Source organism: Stenella coeruleoalba (assembly GCF_951394435.1).
Source record: "Stenella coeruleoalba genome assembly, chromosome: 7".
In the NCBI taxonomy this organism is placed as follows: domain Eukaryota; kingdom Metazoa; phylum Chordata; class Mammalia; order Artiodactyla; family Delphinidae; genus Stenella; species Stenella coeruleoalba.
The window spans coordinates 112,994,323-113,016,724 of NC_137153.1; the positions used below are offsets into that span (position 1 = coordinate 112,994,323).

Here is a 22,402-nt window from a genome sequence, read left to right on the forward strand (position 1 = left end):
AACCTAACTCCCTCTACTCCTTCTGTAAGACTCAAAGCTAGATGTGTGAGTGAGTCATGGAGGAAAAACTCTCCTTTAGCTTTCTACATCCATCACTTTTTTTTTTTTCCAAAGGCCGTTTAAATCCCCAAAGACTCATAAGCCCCAAACTTCTCTTCTATTAAACACTTCTCTTTGGCTACTAGTCATTTTTGCTGGTCTCTAAAAAATAATCCATAGGTGATATACTATAACGTACACACGCGCACTTGCTTGCCCCTCTGCGGTAATCTCTTCAAAGCCGTCAGGGTCGTACTGTAGGATACACCCTTCACTGAATTTGCCATGCTACAGCCAGGGTAGGGATCCTTGCTGTCAGTGCCTAACTGATTAAACTCTTGGAGTCAGAGACTTTCCACAGGGAGATTTCAGACCCTCAATATATCAGGATAATCTTGTTTTATGAGGTGATCAGAAAGAAACGATTTCTGGTTTGTAGAATTTCTAAAGAGAGCGGATCATGGAGGTGGGAAGGTGGGGGTGGGGGAGGTGTCAGCGCTGCATTCAAGCTCCTGCCTGTCCCCCAGTCTCATCTTCCAGCACTCTCTCCCTTGCTCATTTCATTCCACTCCATTCATTCATTCCCAAATATACCTAGCTCTTTCTCAAGACCTTTGGACAAGCAGTCCCTTGGCCTGGAACATTCCTCTTATTCATTAGCAGAATAACTCCTTTTTATTCTTCCTCAAGGAAGCTTTCTTCTCCCATTCTCACCAGCTCCAGGCCCCTGCTATATACTCTTTTATACCCTTCACAGCGCTCATCACAACTGTGAGCTCCATGATGCAGGGGCTGTGTATCCTCTACTGCGCCAGCACAGCGACTGGCCCAGAGGAGGGGCCGTCAATATTTGGGGGATGAATGAACAAATATGTGTCTAGGGTGAAGCCTGTACAGGATGAAGCATGACCATTCAAGCGTCTGAACCACTGGCTCATTACAGGTTTGCCTGGAAGTTAGGTTGATGTCAGAATTCCCATCACTTCCTTTTCCTCCATTGTGTCTTTGCCCCTGTTCAAAACACAGGAAAAGTAACGGAGTCTTCTTAAGAGCCGGGGCATTTTGGACAATTTACATGACAAAATATCTAAGAACTGCAACATCTGATCAACACCAAGGCATCTCTCTCTCTGACTCCAGAGTCAGAGAATGAGGGCACACATGCTGGAAGAACCCCTCTTCCCATCAGGGGAGTCACTGCAGAAATGTCACCCGATGCATTACCAAACCATTAGTCAGGGGCTACAGGGCGGATTCTAGGGCCAGGAGCCTACCAGAGGGATGCAAATCCCTGTGCCCCCACTTAGAGCCCATACAGGGTTTGTGGCTCGTCAAACATGTTTCCTTACTGCTCTAATGTACCAGTGTATCGCTTAATGAAAGTTCTTAATTGTAATTCAATTAATTACATACACAGAGTCCCCAATTACATTTTCCAATCAGACACTGGCTGTGGTACAGGTCTAAATGCACTTAACCAATTTTAATATATTAAGACCAATTTCCCTTGAATACTAATTACTACCTAATGATAAAATGAAAAGGGGGGAACTTTCAAGAAAGGGGGAGAGTGAAAAATGCAATTCATGTGGAATTTCTCAGCCCACATAGCACAATGCACTCACTACTGAAGAAGTAGGTGTGGACAGGGCACAAATTTGCTTCCAGTTCAGATCAGCACTGTTTTTTGTCCTAGGTGTCACCTACCCTTGGTGCAGGCTGTTGCCCAAAGGGACCTGTGGGAAGTCTAAGCGTCTAGAGGGAAAAGGCCAACACACACAAGCGCAGACTAGCCGTGGGGTCTGCGCACAGACACTCGCTTTGTGTCTTGGGCACACAAAGCCTGGGAATGGCCAGCTCTTGCATGGGGCATTGCACTTTACCACGTGCATTTAAGGCACACAATCTCAACTTAATCCTCATAACAGCTGTACAGGGTAGGGATTTCTTCCTATAGCGTAGCCCTACAGATGGGGAAATGAAGCTCAGAGAAGGACTTGCCTAAGGTCACGCTGTGGCTTCAAACATCCTGCCTTTCCCCTACAACACACTGCCAACCAGCCCACATCAACCAGACAGCAAGAGGCGGAGACACATTGGTATTCTGGCATCGGGGATAATGTTTCTGTTCCATTTAAATTGTTAGCGTGCAGCAAGCAGGGAGCTATTATCCAATATCTACTTGAAAAAACTCTCACCCATACAGAAAATTCCTTACAGTGAACACGTTTCCCCCCACCAGAGCCAGACACGTAACTGGCTTTCAGCAGTAATTCAACCTAAAATATGTACCATGAACACCACAAGTCATTTCCATCTGTAAACAGAGTTTATTTGCAGGATCACATTTTTTTTGCTTTTGAAGACTGCTGTTGTGGTACAATAAAAGAGGCTTAAAGCCCTGGTACTTAAGTCACATGATAGAACTTCGAGAGATTAGTAATTTGTAACTGAAGAAGGCAAACCCTCCAGAAGCCAAGTAGAACCACTAGGGAGTCTCCAGGGTTGGCAAAAAGAGCACACACGGGAGGAGGGACTGGCCCACTAAGAATAAGCACCACGAAGAGGAGATGGAAACACACCAGGAGAAGCAGTCATTCACTGTCTACAGTTGCTTTTTTATTTAGTGAATTGGAGGGGGGTGGGGGGGGGAATTCCAAGTACCACCACGTAGAAACCCTTATACCTGAAGACGCTCACCCAAAGCCCAAGTTCCTTTTAAACGGTATCACACACTTGCCCCTCGGTGCCCTAGTGAGCAGCCTGGTGATGCCAGGGACTCAGGAGGCTCCCTCCCTCCCAGGGAATGAACCATACCTGGCCACAGGCACTGGGATGCAGGAGGAACTCAGACCCAGGCCCTGCCCTTGGTGGATGGGGGTGTGTGGTCACAGTCCAGTGTGGGAGTGGGCGAATCCATTCAGTGGAATCAGTGATCAGAGAGGGGTAAGGAGAGGGACTCTACCAGAGCCCAGGGAATGGCAGCCAGGTGGTCTGGGGAGGCTTCTAGGAGGAGCAGCCTCTTCTCCTGGGTCTTCAAGGAGAAACTAAAGGAGGCGAAAGAGGCCACAAACTGAGACCCAGAGATATGCTCCCCTGCCACAGTCCAGCTGTCTGGGTGACTGCCCACCTTGAGTTGAAGCTCTTCCTTAGTATAGCCTTAAATTAAGGAAACTTCATGAAGGTACTGAAATAATGGAAGGCCTCCTTGAAAAGGAAGGAGATCAAAGGAGATTAAACTGATGTTTAAAGAACTGAATCCCCTTTCTATAGCAACTTCTATTTAGGAAACAAAATAATTAGATTCAGCTCTTTCACTAGACTTAATGGACAGAAGACACATTCTTCTAGGCCCCCTAATTATTATTCACGGGATGATGAGCAAATCACCACCTTAAAGGCTCAGTTTCTTCTTCTATAAAATAAAGATGATGACCACTCTAGCCTAATAACAACAGCACCTCTATCTCATTTAATCCTCACAACAACCTTGTGAAATAGATTCAACCACTTCCATTTACACAGGAAACAGGCTCAGAGAGGTGACATGATTTGTCCTATGTCAGAGGCTGCAGTGTCCACCCAAGGTCTGCCTCATTCTAAAGACTGTGCTTTAAGCACTATGCTGAACTACTATGTAGGCACACTTGTGACTGATAAAACAGGGAAGACACAGCGTCTGACACTTTGTGGCACTCCATAAAGCGGGTTCAATTTCAGGTCTATTTTAGCTCTGATGATGGGAAATTCCCAAGTTTCTCTCTGAAAGCTATGGAATCGATAGGTTGGTTCATGCTGCATCTTTCTTCTAAGGCTCTGGCTTAGAAAGCTTCTAAGGCTACCCACGTATGATCAGTGGGTAAAGGAAAAGGTCACTGGCAACATCTGGCAGAAAACGAAATTGAGGTTCAATCTGGTGCCAGGATTTATATAGACACGTGGACAAGAATGGAAGTCGTATAATGTTACATCCTCTCCATAATGTACTCAGGCTTCCTTCTGGTCTGATTCCAGCTTCTAGCAGACAGTTGGCTAAAGGATGTAGGAGATTATCAGACTAGAGTCCAAACTGGAAAGCCCAAGGACTTTGGCTTGTCGTTTTCTTACTTAGGCCAAGATCCAAGCACAAATGCTACCTCTCAGTCCCTAGGCAGAAACTCTTATCATATTAGCTTCATTCGCAAGCTTCTCTCTCATAGTGTACAAAGACAACTGTCATCACCCTTCTTAGGACTGAAAATTTAGGTTGTTTTATCAACAATCTCAGGGTGGGCTTCAGGGTCAGATAGCTGACTTAGAATTCTGGTCCTATCACTTACTGATTAGCTAACTCTGGGCAAATCACAACCTCTCGCCACAATTAGAATAGTATCTTGTAAGGTGGTTGTGAAAATTACACAAGAGAGCAAAATGTCTAGCGTGATGCCTTACAATAGAAGGCCTGAATAATTAAAAAAACATCCTTTGATGTGGTTGGTATAAAAAGCCATGCCCTGTCCCCCTGTGGAAAAAAAACTGAAGGGCTTATATCTACTCTTATGGCAGTCTTCTCGATCAAATGTTTTTACTTATAGGTACACCTCTTCCGGGACACCAAAGCACATTTGCTGGGAAGTACCCTGCCTCTAAGTTCTCTGGTCCTGTGACACAGACTTATACATCTGCTCTGGCCCCCACGCTCCTTTCTCCTCCATTCTGCATCACTCCCTTCCCCACCACACACCTCCTTGTGGGTCCTGACAGTTCTATGATTCCAGACCTCCATATCCATGCCTCATCTGCTCTGTGAGCCACAGAATGCTGCTCTTCTGTTATTTATTAATCACAGTTAATATTTATTGAGTGTTTATTATGTGCCAGGCACTCTTCTAAGAGCCTTATGAATCCTCCTATCAGCCTTATGAAAGTAAATTAACTACCTAAGAGAGGTTAAGTAAATTGTCCAAGGTCACACAGCCAGTAAGCGGCAGGGCCAAAATGTGAACTGAGGCAGTCTGGCTTGATTGCATATTCTCTTAAACACTGCATAATAGATGCTCATAATTTAGTTCCCTTCTAAAATGGCTTTAAGGATAGCAAGCCTGTGCTGATCAAAGATAGCAACAGAAGTGAAGAAAATTCTGTTTTTGAAATATTTTTCTTTGTCTCAATCTAACTTCTTAATAGGTAGCTACTGGGGAACAATATGGGTTCTTGATTGAAATTTCTGTTTACAAAAATTTTTAAAATCTTTTCTATAAAAAGAATAAATTGTTTTTATAATTTACTTCCACTTTACAAAGACCAGTTTCAACAGTCTATTGATTCCAAACCATGGACTGCCTGGCACACTTTGTAAATGCTGGTACGGTCTTCTTTCACTAACAAAGTGATTTTGACTCAAAGACAAGCACTGAAAGTATCTTGCAAATCCTTTAAGATGGGGATGCTGAGGCTGACAGAGGTCATACAACTTAATTAAGACTATGCTCGTACTTAGAAGTGGAGTGACAACAAGAGCTCAGATTTCAAATCTTTATCCACCAATCCTCATAGCTTCTCTTTCCTAGTATAAGAACCTTATCTTAAAAGAAAAAAAAATGAAACTAAACAAACCTAGGACACATCTAATTTGGAATCACAGTATACTGTGAAATACTACGCAGCAGTTAAAAAAGAAAGAGGTAAATCTATATACGGAATAATATATGGATTGATGTAGAATATGGAGTACTCTCTACATGACATACTGTTACAATGATAAAAGAAAAATGTAGAACACTGATGACAGTTTGCTACCATTTTGTTTTTAAAAGGAGGGAAGGGCTTCCCTGGTGGCGCAGTGGTTAAGAATCCGCCTGCCAATGCAGGGGACAAGGGTTCAAGCCCTGGTCCGGGAAGTTCCCACATGCCGTGGAGCAATGAAGCCCGTGCACCACAATTACTGAGCCTGAGCTCTAGAGCCCGCGAGCCACAACTACGGAAGCCCGCGTGCCTAGAGCCTATGCTCTGCAACAAGAGAAGCCAACGCATTGAGAAGCCCAGGCACTGCAATGAAGAGTAGCCCCCGCTCGCCGCAACTAGAGAAAGCACACACGCAGCAAGGAAGACCCAACGCAGCCAAAAATAAATAAAATAAATAAATTAACTAAATAAAAAAAATAAAAGGAGGGAAATACGTGTGTGTATATATATGTCTTTGTGTGGGTACATTCATATACATATACAGAATATGCTTGCATGTGCTTAGATGATCCCTGGAAAGACACCAAAATCACTGGGAACAACTGTTGTCTCCGGGAGAGGAATTAGGGGAGAGATGAGAGGCTAAAAGTTTTCACTTTAGATACTTTGTTATCTGAAATTTTTTTGCATGTGTAAGTGTTATATATCCAAAATATATACCAAGATCCTAACAAATAACATTTTATCTTATTCGTATAACATGGAGTCAACATGAAACATTTTGAAACAGAATCCACTAGAGTTACTATACGCAGGACAAGGCCCGTAGTGGGTGATGAGAGAATATTTGCTAAATTAATGAATGTCAACCTGGTATGGGATACCCTCAAAGACTTGACAATCTAGTGTGAGAGACAGACATCAATCAATCATTGGGAAAAATAAATAATTATAAACAGAAATACATGCAATGAAAAAAAAGTAGTATGCTCTATGATGGAATATAACAGGGGACCCAAATGAGGAACGGGTCAGGTTTAGGCAATGAGGGGACAGGGAGATCACAGGTGGCCTCTATCGAGGTGACATTTAAACTGAGAAGAAGGATAAAAAAGTTAACCAGAGTAGGGGAAAGTGTTCCACACAGAAGAAACTGCCTGCGTAAAAGCCCTGAAGCAGGAATGATGGAGAGTCGGCTGTTGTGATCACAGTTTTCACATGTCACTTGCCCCTTAAGTCAATAGGAGTGTAGAGGAGAGGAATGGCTAAAATTCATAAGTCTGAAACTCTAAAGAGTGAATGAAAGAAATTAACTGAACTTTTAAAGAAGCTTTCTGCATAGCACTAGGAACTACTACATTGCCTCCAGCCAAGAGTATGAAAATGGCCAGAATTTTCTAAAACCTGATGACCGAACAGTGATACTGACAGGGCCAGTTGCTTTATATACAATATAGCCTTTGCCACAGAAAAGGCCTCATATTTCTAAACTGTTTCCAGGACTGTTCCTAACTTAGGATGATACAGTTTAACAGATAAATATTAATCACAGAGGGCTAAACAGGATGCAGACCATTTCCCAAAAAGCATGAAATCAATCATTTCACTCTGGGATACAATTCTGGCATGAAGGCTGATGTCTGCCTTGGAAAACAAAGTCACCTCAAATCAGCCTAGGGAGGCCAGACCAGTGAGTATTCCCAAATACAGGACTTTTAAGCATGTTGCAACGGACAAAGCAGGCACGGAGCGAGGAGGCCAACGTACTGTTCTCGCGGACCAGACAGAACTCCCAGGCGCTCTGGCTCTCCAAAGTGCTCTCCAGGTCCACAGCGACATTGGGCTCGCTCTGCTTCTCCAGGCGGTACTGAGGGCCTGGAAGATCAAAGGGGCAGGAGGAGGGGAGGCAGTCTGAAACAGTGAATTTAACATTGGAAAAACACCACACCCCAGTGAAAAGCTGATAAAACATTAGGAAAACACTGAAGTCTGTTTGGGGTCTCCCAATCCAAGAGGGAAGAGTTTGAGTTTTTTTTCCACATGGCTTCACACACTTGTCTGTTCTATTATCAGGTCTATTTTTACTCAGTACTCCCCAAAACAGGATGAGAGATAGAAAGCTTTTGAGTCAGACTGACTTGGAATCACAATGTGGCTACGATGGTTTCCCAGATATGAGCAGGTACCCTACCCTCTCTGAATCTCTGTTTCCTAATATGTAATGTGCGAATACTTATACCCTGAAGGATTATTGTGAAGATTAGAGATGCTACAGGAAAAATGCTTACGTAGTAATGTACCTGCCTCATAGGAGGCAGTCCTACAAAATTATTTATTAATAATTATTATACGATAATGAATAATCAATTATAAGCAGGAATAAGGTATGTTTAGAACTCGAATATAATGACAGTCCAAAAATGCAAAAAAAATTCTAAAACATAGATGGGGTTAAAAAATAAATTCCAGGTTTTTGGGTTATGATGACAGAAGGACAAGTGGCTGCTGATTCGTATTTTTGTTGAAATATTTATGAAAACACAAGAGGCAGAGGTTCAATAATACTGAAAACCAGGAATATCAGTTACCCTGCATCACAAAGGGATTCTGGCAGATCTTAAAACACTGGGGCATTTTATACATTTATTCATGTATTTCTTTGTAAAGCCAAATGACAAATCTTGTTCTTCTCAGATAACACCTAACGGGGTCCAATGATCGGATTCAAAAGACTGCTCCTGTTGTTAATGGTTACTGAAAGATTAGAGGTGTAAGAAACTGGCTTATTATTTTGACTATGAAAGGCCTGTTTGGTCAGACAGCAGAGGTGTGAGAGATCTGATGAAGCATCAGAGGCCTTACAGGGCTTCCAGGTGGAACACGTATTTTTAGATGTGTTCCTCAGCTGTCCTCAACTTGTTGATTATTTACATCCAACACTTCTCCTTCATCAGTCTGAGGCATTTCACTCATCTCAAGTCATTCTCCTCCCCCACATTCTAAGTTCATCTGCAGCATTGTAGAGTTTCAGTTCACTTCCATGGTATATTTGATCCTTCCTCTAATTGGTATTTCATTAGCATTTCTGCCAATTATCAGAGTTCTTACATACATTCAGTCCTTTTTACACTACTTACAGGTTTTAAACCTTCACTAAGTTAACAATGCTCAAGACACATACAACTATTTAAGGTAATACATGCTCAGAAGTCTACACAATTCTTATAAACTCTAATACACTGTATTCAGGTCAAGAAGGTATTGTAGTTCAACATTATACATAGTTCAATTTTTTTTTTTTTTGAGGTACGCGGGCCTCTCACTGTTGTGGCCTCTCCCGTTGAGGAGCACAGGCTCCGGACGCGCAGGCTCAGCAGCCATGGCTCACGGGCCCAGCTGCTCCGTGGCATGTGGGATCTTCCCGGACTGGGGCACGAACCCGTGTCCCCTGCATCGGCAGGCGGACTCTCAACCACTGCGCCACCAGGGAAGCCCCCATAGTTCAATTTTAATTTCAAAAATATTAAGCAAATAAAGTTATGGAAATACAGATAATTCTTATTCTCCACTACCCATCACCTGTCGGTGCCGACATCTGTCAATTACCAAGCATGCTTGCTGCTCATCACTGGATGCTTTCATATTCACTGGTGGAAATAATCACCGAAAAGTCATGCCCAGCTGAACTTTAAGAAAACAGAGCTGGTGAGAGATTCCTATGATCCCTCCCCCAACAGCTCTGCCCGCCCCCCTCCCTAACACCCACCTTTCACAGCTGTGGGCAGCCCATTAGAGAGAAGAGAACCACCCCTGAACCCAGAGAGCTGCTTTCTAAAACACTGGCCTGTTAATCTCCAACTGTCCCACCCCTAGATCTCCCAGCAACATAGCATATATACGCACTGATATCCACTCCTATGACTTTACAGTGAAATCTGGGTACAAAGTTTACCTACAATAATTCATTTTTTAATGATAGTCAAAATTTGGGAATAACCTAGATCTAACAACAGGGAAACTGATTAAACAAAATATTGTGAAATACCATGGAGATATTAAAAGTGATGCTGCAAAAGTATTTGATTTTATCGAACACATTTATAATATGCTACTTTATGAAAACAGCAAATTATAACACAATATGTGTAAGATGATTGTAATTATGAAAAATATATGTAAAGTCATGGCGGGGGGTGGGGTACATACTGGAAGGTTATTTCCAGAATGTGAATAGTAGTTACACTGGATACTGGGATAATGAATGTTTTTACTTTTCCTTAGTGTTTTCCTGTATTTTTCAAATTTCCTATAATTACTTAAATAAAGGCTACCTTTATAATTTTTTTCCCCGTTGGCCGTGCCGCGGCTTAGTTTCCTGACCAGGGATCGAACCAGGGTCCACGGCAGTGAAAGCCTGCGTCGTAACTACTGGACTGCCAGGGAACTCTCTTTTTTTTCACTTTTATAATTTTTAAAACATCGTATATACTTATAAGCCCTCCAATTTCTTACTGTGCCATTTTTCTGAGGATACTGTAATTACCACACCCTGTGGCATCTCCAATGGGTCTTTCATTTGCAATAGTTTAATCAAAACTAGACATCATCTGTTTATGTAGATCAATACTTTCATCTTAAGTAACCCTGTAATCTCTCTAGGCACAGTATATATAGGGTTTTGGGCATCTAGAGCTGTTCGCCTACCTGACAACTGGATGGTAAGCAAGCCACCCCTTTCCTGATTCAGGGAGCCAAGGCCTGGCCACATCAAGGTGTATTTCAGGCTGGTCTCCTTACTCTTTTTCCTTTTGGTCCCTGTAGCTGTCTGGGAGACGTGGACGGGGGAAACCAGAGGAGGCAGGGAGTACTAGGAAGGGCCCCTTATCCCTAAACACAAGTCCCCGCATCACTCTCTAAGCCACAAATGCCACCATTCCATATTCACTTTCTTATTTCTTGGGTTTTGTAGATATTTCTTTTCTTTTTTTGGGGGGGACTATAATATTATTTATTTACTTATTTTGATTTTATTTTATATTGGAGCAGAGTTGATTTACATGTTGTGTTAGTTTCAGGTGTACAACAAAGTGATTCAGTTATACATATACATGTGTCTGTTCTTTTTCAGATTCTTTTCCCACATAGGTTCCCATAGAGTACTGAGTAGAGTTCCCTGTGCTATACAGTAGATCCTTGTTGATTATCTATTTTATATATGGCAGTGTGTATATGTCAATGTAGATACTTCTACTAAAATAGTTTGTTTCCTAAAAGTAGCTTTAGGACTTTCTCCTTGAAGCCAAGTATTATTCGGCTTCATTATATTCATTATATTATGATGACTCTCAATTACTGCATGACCATTATATGCAAGCATGCTGCATATGTTAGCTTACTGAATCCTCACAGCAACTCTTAGAGGCAGATATTATTATCCTCATTTGACAGATTGAGACCCTGAAGGTTGGCAGGGTGAAGTAACTAGCCTAAGATCACACAGGTAGGAAGCAGGAGGGGAAAATGAAACCCAAGGGTCTTTGGCCCTAAAGCCTATGTATTTTGAAGGTTTCTTCCTTTTACAAACTGTAAATTACAGACTAATTATAAAAAGCCATAGTTTGTACCTTAAGTATATATATTTTTTGTAGATTCATGGATTCACCTGGGTTCTAAATTACTTAACTTGTGGTTTCTATACATTCATTTCTATGATAAATGATCTGAAATAATTTATTTTAATGAAATCCACACATGCTAAATATCCCATGCTATGGCTGTATCCTGGTTCCTTATGAAGACAGGATCACCTTATCTTTCCATCCATCCAGGAAGACTCTCTCCCCGTCTTTCAGAATATTCCTATGCATGCCCAGTTTTTTAAGTAACAGGTTCCGCATCATCTTCCACTCTCGGGACTCCATGGTCTTCCATAAAAGCTAAGGAACAACTTGGAAACCCACTTCTAAACTTAGCAAAGGACGGATGGGTCTTAACTTTGGGGAAGGCAGGGTAGTTAAGCTATAGATGAGACTTGAGATCTAGACCCAAACAGAAAACTGCCTATTGCAAATCTCAATTTCTCTCCTAATTCTTGCCCAAACGATGGATCAGATATTTCACAGAGAAAGACTATTTTGCACGTTTTCCCCTGGAAAGGCCAGATTGATAACTTTAGGTCACACTGTGTAATGAGAGGCAGGGGATATATTAGAAGCGATACAGCCTGATGATTAAGGGCATGCACCTGGGGCCAAATTGCCTCAGTCTAGTCCTGGCTGAGAAACTTAGCTGTATGACTTTGGGCCAATTTACTTAACCTCTCTGTTTCATCTATAAAATGGGGCTAATAATAGCACCTAGTTTATAGGCCTGTCTGAGGATTCAATAAGTTAACAGTTGTAAAGCAATTAGAACATTAATAGTGTTATTTAAGTGTCAGCCGCCATCATCATCATCACCACCAGCCATATCATCAGACTTTTATATGAGATCATAACAGAACAGGGCCTACTATGTGCCAGGTACTACGTTAGGCCTTTTATAAAGATCGTCTCATTTACTCTTCGTCATCTTAGGATGTAAAGAGTATGAATCCCATTTTACAGAGGAAGAAACCATGACTAACAGAGGCTAAATAACTTGCTCAATGTCCCACAGGAAGTGGTGGAGCTAGGATTCATGCCTAGGACTGCCCAGGCCTACAGTCTACATATTAAATACCACAGTGGCTCACTCATAAGTTCTTAATATATGTCTGTTGATGACAATCAAGATTATGACAACCCAGACCTACTATATATCAGACAATAGTTTCTAGCAAATGCTAATTTAATTTTCAGGCAGCTGACACAGGAGGAGAGAAAAGCAGCAGCCAAAAGCCATTTTATAGAGACAAGCTGTGAGGTCAGTTTCTATTAACACACTTTGGCCAAAGAGATGATTATATAAAAATATGAGAGGCTCTTTCACACCAAATAGGACACAGTTCTCAAGGCAACATCCTCCCTTTGGAAAGAGTTTTTAAAATGTCACAGCTGCACATGGAGCTACACACCCTCTCCTTCACAGCAGAGGAGAACACAAAAGGAAGATTCTGGGAAGCAGTTACTCTGCAGCAACAAGAAAACCTGCTTGGGCATTCCGATGATGTATTTATTGCAGTAAAACCACATCACCGAATGGTCTAGGAACAAAATACTGCTCTGGGCACTTTGGGAGGGTTCCAAGTTATAATACCCAGGCAGGATTTTTATGGGATTTTGTAAACCCGAGGCAAACATCTTAACACCTAAGTTTCAAAGAAAATCTGTAGTATCTGTTGGATGGTGGATACACGCTCAGTTCAGCTTCCTCGATCTCTTTAATCCTTGACTGAAACATAAAAGCATGTGGCATGCCATTCTTTAACAGCAGAGAGCCAGCTGACAGTTGAAATCTAACGGGAAGGAAGGGCAAAAGCCTAAAGAGAGAGAAGCCATACGCCCCTATCACCCTGCATCTTATTTCTAAAGGCCCATGGGAGAAACCTCCTTCAGACCTCCCTATCTGGAAAAGCTGTACTTCCTCAGAGCAACTAGCTTGTTCTGTACCTTTAGACAGTTTAACATAAATCTTGTAACTAACTGATACTGTTTTCCTTTCTCCTTTGCCCAGGAGGAAGCTCAGCACTAAATGTATGATGACTGGACACTCATTTCTGTGTCAGTTAATCCTCTGGACCTTTATTTCCATTTTCTTTCAAGTAGTTTTTCAATTCATTCATTTTTTAATCCCATCAATGTATTCCAACTGCTTTTGGGATTGAAGTGGGATATAAACAAATTAAACTATCATTATTATTGCTGAGCATGGGAACAAGTTGGAGGACCACCTATCTGGAAAATGATAAAGGAAAAGGCTGAACACTTTCATGAATATACCTTCACGTCGGCTGTTTTCTATTCGCCAGCTTAAAGAGCTGCTTTAATCTGAAAGAGCTGCTTGTAGCCAGAAAAAGTATGAGCAAGTAAGAGGAAAAGCTGGGTTTTGAGTAGAAAACTCCTCTGTCTGCACCCTCTCACTATGCATTCTGGGGAAGTTACTCAATCTCTGTGTATTTTCTCATCTGTAAAATGAGAATAACACAACTTCCTTGAGAAGGAAGGAGCAGGAACCGCTGTGGTGAGGCTTAGGTGAATGCCTAACCTCAGAGTCACAAGAGGCTAACAGCCCCGTTAAGGGAAGATACACAGTGGCAGGGAACGCTGGCACCAGAGCAGATGTCCGTACCCTTTCTCACGTGTGTCCAAGGTAGGAGTGTGGGGTAGGAGGCCATGCAGATCTATTTAAACAAGCTTGCTTTTAAGTTATAAGCAGCATTTAAGATCGGAGACTTGTTCAGCAGCCAGGATTCCTAAAGTTCCTTAGTCTCTCTGGTCCTACGAATACAGTCTAAAAATGGCGAGTAAATGTCAGAACCCACTGAACAAACCACGGCAGCACAGATGTCAGAAGATTTGTGGTGTTACGGTGTCATCCATACATTCATCTAACAAACATTTTAGGAGCATCAACAATGTCCCAGACACAGAGATGAATAATCAATGATTCCTGACCTCAAGCAGGCTGGGGGAGGTGGCAAGACACACGCGAGCAGATGAAATTGTCAAAGAGCCCCAGTCAGTGCTCTTCCCCAGGCAAGGACAAGGTGCCGTGGGAATACAGAAGAGGGGACAATGAACTTCTTCTCTGAGGGGGAGACATCTGAACTGAGTCTTGAAGGAGGACCGGGAGCCGGGAGAGGGCAGGGGAAGTACTGCATTCCTATAGAGGGAACAGAATGTGCAAAGGCAAGGAGGTACTGAAGAGCCCACGTGGACCAAGGGAAACTCTGCGTGCAAAGGGCCTAGGCTCTGTGGGGTTCCAAGGGGAAGCTGGCGCTGGGATGCTTGGCCCAGACTGTTGGTCAAAGTCTAGATTCTCTCTTATAAGCAACAGATGCTCACAGAGCAGGGGAGTAACACAATCAGCTTTATACTTTGGTACACTTCTCCTGGCGGCACTGCCAACAACGGGCTTGAGGAGACTGGTGGCAGGGAGGCCTGCTTGGCAGGCCGTACCAAGACTTGTCTGCTCTATGGCAGGGGCCGGCTGAGTCCCAAGTCCCTCACTGAGCCAACGCCAAAGCCATAACCGACAAGCTGACGCCGTCAATATCAGAGCTCAGCCCTAACGTCAGCTACGCTAAAATGTTCGCATCTAGTGACAGCTCCATCACTGATAGCTCTTCCTCTAGGGGTGACTGTAATCATTTTCTGTTTGATCTTAATACAAGCACCGAATCATATTCAAGTGATAACCACTAGTAGCTTATACTCCCGCCCAGGCTTGGACTGGATAATCTGGAATTTAAATAATAAAAAAGAACATGCTGACATGACAGTAAGGTCACACTTTATCCTCCTCCAAGCCAATATATAATTTGCTCTCAGTCAAACAGCCAAATATAATCAAATTAAATACCATTCCTATTACAAAAGAAGAAAGACCAAGGCTGTTCCAATAAACCAATTCTCCTGCCTAGTTAAACTGCAAAACCTTCAGGAAAGGTTTTGAAAGCATGACCCATCAGTTCTAATTTTTAAAACTTATCCTTTCAGTCAAGACTAGAAAAAGGCCCATTCCAACTTTTATCTTTACTACAAAGTGCTGTTATCTTGGCCTGATGTCAGGAGCTCTATCTCTCTTTCTGCTGACAAGCAGAGAGGAGAAAGATAAGATTGGAAACGAATCTCACTTCTCTGAGTAAATAAATAATCAATACTCATCTAAATGTAAATGAGAAGGTAGCCCCCTCTGATAACAGCACTCTTATCAGAGAGCCAATTTTCTTCAGACATTTGGCCTCAACCAAATCACCATCATTCAGCCCCAGCCTAATGGCAAAAAATCGTAACTAAATTGAACCGATCACCAGAGATCAACTAAGTTCGGCCCTGGCCACTTCAGGTTCAAATGTTTGGGAATGCAATTTTGCCCCCATTAACTTTCAATAGCAATGAAGAACAGACTGGTCAAGGGGTCAGTTTGTGCAATAAACAAACCTCAGAAAGGGGGCCGGCCAGAGAAGATGAGCAGGAGTGGGTTTAAGTGTTTAAACAATGTTATAACTGGAGCCAACCCCAAAACTGTGAAGAGAAGCCTGCTTCTATGGGGTGGGAAGACAGCATTCTTTCCTTTTATCAAAGGCTTGGTTGAAACTGAGGAGACAATGATGATTAAACTTTATTAAAGCAAATGTAAACAAAGAAAAAGAGATATTAAGAAGCTACAGAAGCTAAAAATAACCTAAGGTTGGAATGATCAATTTCCTCCAACTAATTTGTATCAGACTTACATCTGACCCAGCAGTGCTGCACTGACCTGATTTTACTGAAATAGGACACCGTCTGCAAGACAAATCACTTTAAAACCACTGCACTGGGGTTTCCATTTCTTTGCTGCAAGACTCAATTCACTGCTGATGAGAGTATTGGGGAAATTATGACCATTATTGATAGGACAGCAAGACCATTTTTACACAGTAGTCTTCAAGTCGACAGAAAGCTTGCACCGGACCATTAATGAAGGTGTCAGCTAGAATCAGAAATTAAAGACAAAGGCTGGGAAAGGACTAATTGTTAGAGCACGTTTAAGGACACCATATACACAAAGCGGCAGCCATTCATCCTCTTAGGAGTAACAGAGCCTAAACAAGCATCAGCTGAGGAGCAGGCGGCTCTGCCTACAATTAGGGAAAGGAAATGCTTCTTTTCTTTTCTGCCTGGCCCTGGAGTTCTAAGAGCACAGGCTCTCGGCATTATCAGCTTCAAATCTTTACCAGCCAAAGGAGGACATGTCCGGTATGAGGCAGAACTATTCAAAGTGTAACCATCTTGATATATCTGGTTTTGTGATTAGCAGTAATCTTTTACCAAGATGTCTGCACGACTACTTGTATTTCCCAGCCAAAAAATTCCTGTATATCCTGGCTCCTCCAGTACCTCTTCAGCGCAGTTCCTCAGAACTATCTGAGAGGCTGTCTCCCAGGGGAGAGAGTAAGGTCCCCAAATAAAACTGAAACCCACTGCTCAAAACAAAAACAGACAAAAAGTGTAACCACCTCTGTTCCTGCTGTGAGTATCTAATCCTAGAAGGTGGACATGTGGTGGTTTAAGTGTGGGTTTTGGAGTTAGAAAGACTTGGGTTAAAATCTTGGCTCTCTTACAAAAGCTCTGTGACACTGGGCAAGTTAGTTGATCTAAACCTTCGTGGAGTAATTGCAAAGATTATGCAGAACACAATGCCTAGGACATAATAAGCAGTCAATAAATGCCAGCTGTATACTACTATGCAAATTTTAACAAAATCACCAATTTGCCCTTTTAGAAAATAACAACAGTGACTGACATTGAGGACTTCCTTGGCCCTTAGCAAAGTCCTTTACATGCCATTAGCTTTCCAAATCATAAAACAATGAGGTAGGCCCTATTCTAATCCCCATATTACAGAGGAGGAAAAAACACTGTGGCCAAGTCACGTGTCCACAGCGAGGCCAGAAGAATCCAGGTGTGTGATTCCAGTGCCTGTGCTCTTAACCACACTGCTATGCTGTGTTCCAGAAAGAGCATTCTATAATCTTCTTGATCTCTGGGTTAAAAAAAACAATTTAAGGTTGAGATCATTTATCAATTCAGAAAGGAGTGAAGATGTTGGGTGGGAAACTAGGAGGAAGAGAGGGTGGGTAGCTGGTCTCACATGAGGGGGTTGAAACTGAGAGCCCCTCAGTCCCCATGGCGGGCACCTGTCTGCCAAGCACTTCAAGTGAGCGCCATCCGCTTGCCTGATTCTGTCGTGGGGAGAGGGGGCCTTTTTGTAAGTTAAATGATTTACAGAGTTACTGCCTCAATCCACAGTTCTGAAACTGTGATTTCTTTAGGGTTTAACTATACCCATTTCTAGTCTTGTTACAACTTTTTTATTGCGATAGAAAACATTTACTGGAAATATGTTACTGCTATTACCAGGTCATAAAATAAAAAGAAAAATAGTTTATGTATTGCCATCATTTCCAATCATCAATCAGAAAGTGCCAAGAGGGGGAAAGGAAAGGGCGTACAGCTGAGATTTCCTTCTTTGTGCAGGAGAAAATGCAGGAGCATCGTAATTCTTGAGAACAAATTTCTTCTTGAACATCCAGCCTTGCAGAAGCGCTCCTGGGAGGAGTCGGGAGGCACACCTTTGGCCATCTCCCTCCTCTCTGCAGCCCTGTCTGACTCCCTGTCAGAATCAAGAGCTCTTTCACCCCAACCTCCTTCGGGCCGTGTTCCTCTCAGTGCCCGGAGCAGGCTGGATTAGAAGCACTGCTGTCTACTTTTCGTTGTTCTCCCCCGGCCTCCCAATCAGGGCACTCTTGAAGATGGGGGTGGAGGGGCTTTCTAAAAAACCTAACTCTACTCCCAGAGCTCCAGCACAGCAACAGATTCTTTGTACATGCTTAATAATCTCTGTTAAATAGAATGACTTCAACAAGGTGGCATTTAAAATTGAACAACCTTGACCAATGAAGGACTCTAGCCTAAGAAACATTACTCCAAGCACACAATGATGTATGTTCAAAGATGTTCACTGCAGCACTGTTTCAATAGTAAAAAGTGCACACGATCTAAATATCCTCCAGTAGGAAACTATCAAATAAATACGGTGTATCTCTACACTGGGATGCTATGGAGCTGTTAAAAAAATTAAGCTAAGTTAATAAGACATGGGAAGATTTCTATGATACATTATGAAATTTAAAAAGATATGGAATGTATAGTATATATTTCATTTTAATAAAGTAAAACCCCAGCTATATATGTGCATTTATATCTGTGTGTGCATGTAAATTTGTTGAAAACACACACACACACACACACACACACACACACACACACACACACAAGCACAATCTGGAAGGATATGAACCAAACTGCTCTCACGGTTATTCTGTTACCGTAGAATTACCTTGGGTGCAGGATGCAGCAGTAGCAAAGATGAAGGCTTTCACTTTTTTTTTTTTACTTTATAGACTTCCATCTTGTTTGGCTTTTTGACAGTGGGCATATGATTAGCATTACTACTGTCATTAAAAATCCAATTTTAAAAAATGAGGTTGAACAATCTTAGAGATGATTCCAGCAGGATCAGACTAGGGACTGTGGCCCCTGGAGCCTCCTCCCAGATCATGTGGGCTCAGTGGCTGCTGGGGAGACACCTAAACAGTTCGGGAGCCAGGGACTAAAATGGCAGAGAGCCTGTTTAGGAGTTCCCGTGGTCCTAAGTCAAGCCACGGAGTGGACCACAGAGGTTTCCAGAGCTGCTCAAAGGAGCTGGGCAGCAAAGGTGAAGATGACTGGAGCATCTGGGGCTGGGCTGCTGGTGCCCAGAGGCCATTCACAGAGAGAGCCAATGACCACAGACCAAGGGTCAGATTGCCCACCTAGTCTGGACAGCTATGCCTGCCCTGTCCTCCTCATGGATTCTGGATGGTACTGTGGAAAACAAGAGTGATCCAATACTGTCTCTGTCTGGCCTCCTCAACCTCCCTCTACAGCAGTCCTGGTGCCTTCCTCCATTCAGGCTTTGAGACAAGAGGTGGTGTGTCAGCAGTCCATCCCTGCAGCCCAGGTGTTGGGAGAAGGTCTGATATGATTCCTGCCCTAGGCTCAATATTGTGTGTGTGTTCGTGTGTCTAGGGAGTCCTCTGCAACCTCTGCCGACCCCACAACATTTGAGAGGGTATGGTGTAAGGGTTATAAGCCAGACTGCTTGGGTTTGAATTCTCAGCTCTACCACTTACTGGCTGTGACCCTGGGCAATTCACTTAACCTTTCTGTGCCTTACTTTCACATCTGTAAAAGAGGGATAATAACAGAACCTACCTCTTAGAGTTGTTCCAAAGATCCAATAAGTCATGCGTCTAGGTTGCTGCCTCTGCTTTCCAAGCAGCACTGGGGGTGGGGGGGGGGCGGGCAGGGGTGCTTCTAGTTCTCCAGAAGGGGGCTGGAACCTCTAAAGGTCTGCCACATTGGTCTCATCTCCCTCTTCTCCACCTCCCACCTAATGACATAATAATCCAGAAATATCCTCCAAAACTATGTCATTTCAACCCTCTGTCTGGAATAATCTTCCCTCTACTTCAGTTTTCTAGCACTCATTCTCTCCTTGAGGAGTCAAAACTCTGCTCAGGTGCCACTGCCTCGGGACTCCTCTGTGCTACTCATACTAAAAAGAGCTCTGCGTGGTCCTGTTTCTTGTACTTGCTGCATCCAAGTTGAGGGTGGGAGCACATTTTCGTATCCCTGCCTTCCTAGGATGGCCACGGTACAAGGGCTGTTAGTGAATATTTGGTGACTAGCCTGAAGCCCAGCCTGCTTGCCTACCCTCCTGATCATCTCTTGCTCCTAAGCTCTACCTCCATCTGACTCCAAATGTCCCCTCTGTCTGGATACTCCCAATAGTACCCCAAATCTGACTGGGTTTCCTGGGGATGGGTGGAGCTAGTGTGGATCAAGCTTTGGACACTGGCTGGAGAATGGAAGACCTCCACTGACATGCGCCAGTCTCGCCTCCCAATCAGGCCATTCCCTTACCCAGGCCCGTCTTCTCCAGCCACAGCAACCTGTCCTAACATGCTTCCTACCAGAGTGATCTGAGCTACCACACACAAGCCTAAATGGAACACGTTAACATCAGAACGAGAAGAGGTAAAGCCTGGGCAACCTAAAACTTCAGAACTTGGAAAAGGCTGGAAGCCACTGGAAAGGAGACTCTCTTACACCAGCTCAGGCGGGGAGGGTGCTGGAAGGGCCAGACGCTTCACCACCCTGAAGAGTGCTAACAGTGCATAACCTGTCACCATCTAGCTGGTGTGGATGCACTTCCCTTTGGAGAAAGGAGTCCAGATATTACTTGTAAAAAAGAAATATTTTTTTCTTCCTTCAAATCCAGATATCACTTGTTAGAGAGAATGGAAATCTTTAACACTGTCCCTTAGCATCCAATTTTTCAATCCAATCTGTTTCTCTTAACTTGAGTCACTGTGACATTACCGAATTTTACATAGTTATCTGTTGCTCTGTAAAGAAATACAGATGGTTTTTGTGGAAATAAACAGTCATTTATTTTAAACAATTGTAAAATAGTTTATGGAAACAAGTGGGGTAATGCATTCAAATAAATGCCAAAACTGGTTGATGGGGAGCCAGGGTGCTAAATCACACTGCTGAGGAATTCAGCTGTGGGGAGCAGACAGTAAATCCAGAGTGACAGGATTTCCCGTGATGGCAAAGGTTTCTGACACCCAGCCCAGTACTCAAAAACCACAGCAGTTCAGACCCATTTTCCTTAACACAGCCTTGACAGCAGCGAAATTAGTGAATTTAGTCACAAGCACCTAAGAACGAAAACAAAAGGAACGAACAAAAAGGAGACTTCATTCGTCCGCAGCCCTTTCTGAGTTATATAAAGCAGTGACTCCAACCTGAGTCAATGGAGAGCAAGCTTAGGGCCAACTGTTTTCAGTCGTCAGACTTTGTTATGATACAGTGGAATCTGAAGGCTTCCCTTCAAATCTGCTTACGCCAGAGACTGGCTTGGGTAAATAATACCCTCTCTGAACCTCAGTCTCCTCCTCTGTAAAATGAGGATGATAGTTGTATGTACTTGACAGGCCGCTGAGCAGATGCAGTGAGGCCCCAGGAGTGACAGCATTCTGTAAACAAAGCTGGTGCCAGCTGCCCTGGTGGAAGGGGCTCCTAGCCCTGGGCAGGACAGCAGGCCTCCACCACGCCCCAAGGAAGCACCACTGACAGTGAATGGCTTGAGCCTGCCTTGTGGGAAGGGAAAGAACTCCAAGCACTTTTTTGCTTCTAATTTTATAGGACAATCAACTATAAACTTGTTAACCTACCCTTCTCAAACCTTTTCCTTGTACCTGGGTTTCCAGTGATGACACGAGTCTCCCAATGAATTAACTCAGTTGTTCATCAAACATCTACCAAACTCCTACCACGTGCCACACCCTGAGCTAGACGCTACAGATGCAAAGATGAGTAACACTGACTCTGGCCTTTGAGGATTCTGCACAGTGAACAAGGCCTCCCAAGTTTGGAGTACTTCTTAACCAGCCTTCCTCCTTGTTGCTGACATTAGGTCAGCCCCCAAGTTCTGCAGACACTACCCACTCACCAAGTCTCCCTGGCATGCTTATCACCCAGCCCACAGTGACGGTCTCCCACCCTGCCTCCTGGCCTCCAGCCATCCATTCCCCACCCTATAGTCAGAGGGTGCTCTCTGGAGTCAAACTCTGAAGGTTTATCACTTCCGGGCTTCCAATCCTTTCACAAGCTCCCCACGGCCAACTCCTCACCCTGCTCTCCAAACAGTCTATCCATCTTACTTTCCTGTTCCCCTATGTCCTCTGTGATCCAGCCAAACTGGTCTCCTCACTATCTGGTGCACACACTCTGTGGTCTCCCACCTCCACGTCACTGCTGTGTGTTCCCTGTGCCCACACCGCCTGCTCCTCCAGTCTGTCAAATCCACATCCCTCCTCTACGGTTATTCCCCAAGTCTAATCTGGCCTCCACAATGGGCAAAAAGTTGTACCACTTAACATTCCTCTCACCTGTGGGCTCTG

The 22,402-nt window shown here is 43.4% G+C and overlaps 1 protein-coding gene across 5 annotated transcripts in view; it reads right to left on the minus strand.

Annotated features, from left to right (window-relative positions):
• The window catches only part of MAPKAP1 (MAPK associated protein 1), a 230,461-nt gene that overhangs the window by 52,747 nt on the left and 155,312 nt on the right, over window positions 1-22,402 (minus strand). For 3 of the 5 annotated variants that reach the window (XM_079925849.1, XM_079925850.1, XM_079925848.1), the window contains one exon: window positions 7,471-7,578. The exons of the other annotated variants lie outside the window; for them this stretch is intronic. In XM_079925849.1, the coding sequence (XP_079781975.1) occupies window positions 7,471-7,578 (108 nt within the window). The remainder of the gene's footprint in view (window positions 1-7,470; window positions 7,579-22,402) is intronic. 5 annotated transcript variants of the gene reach the window in all.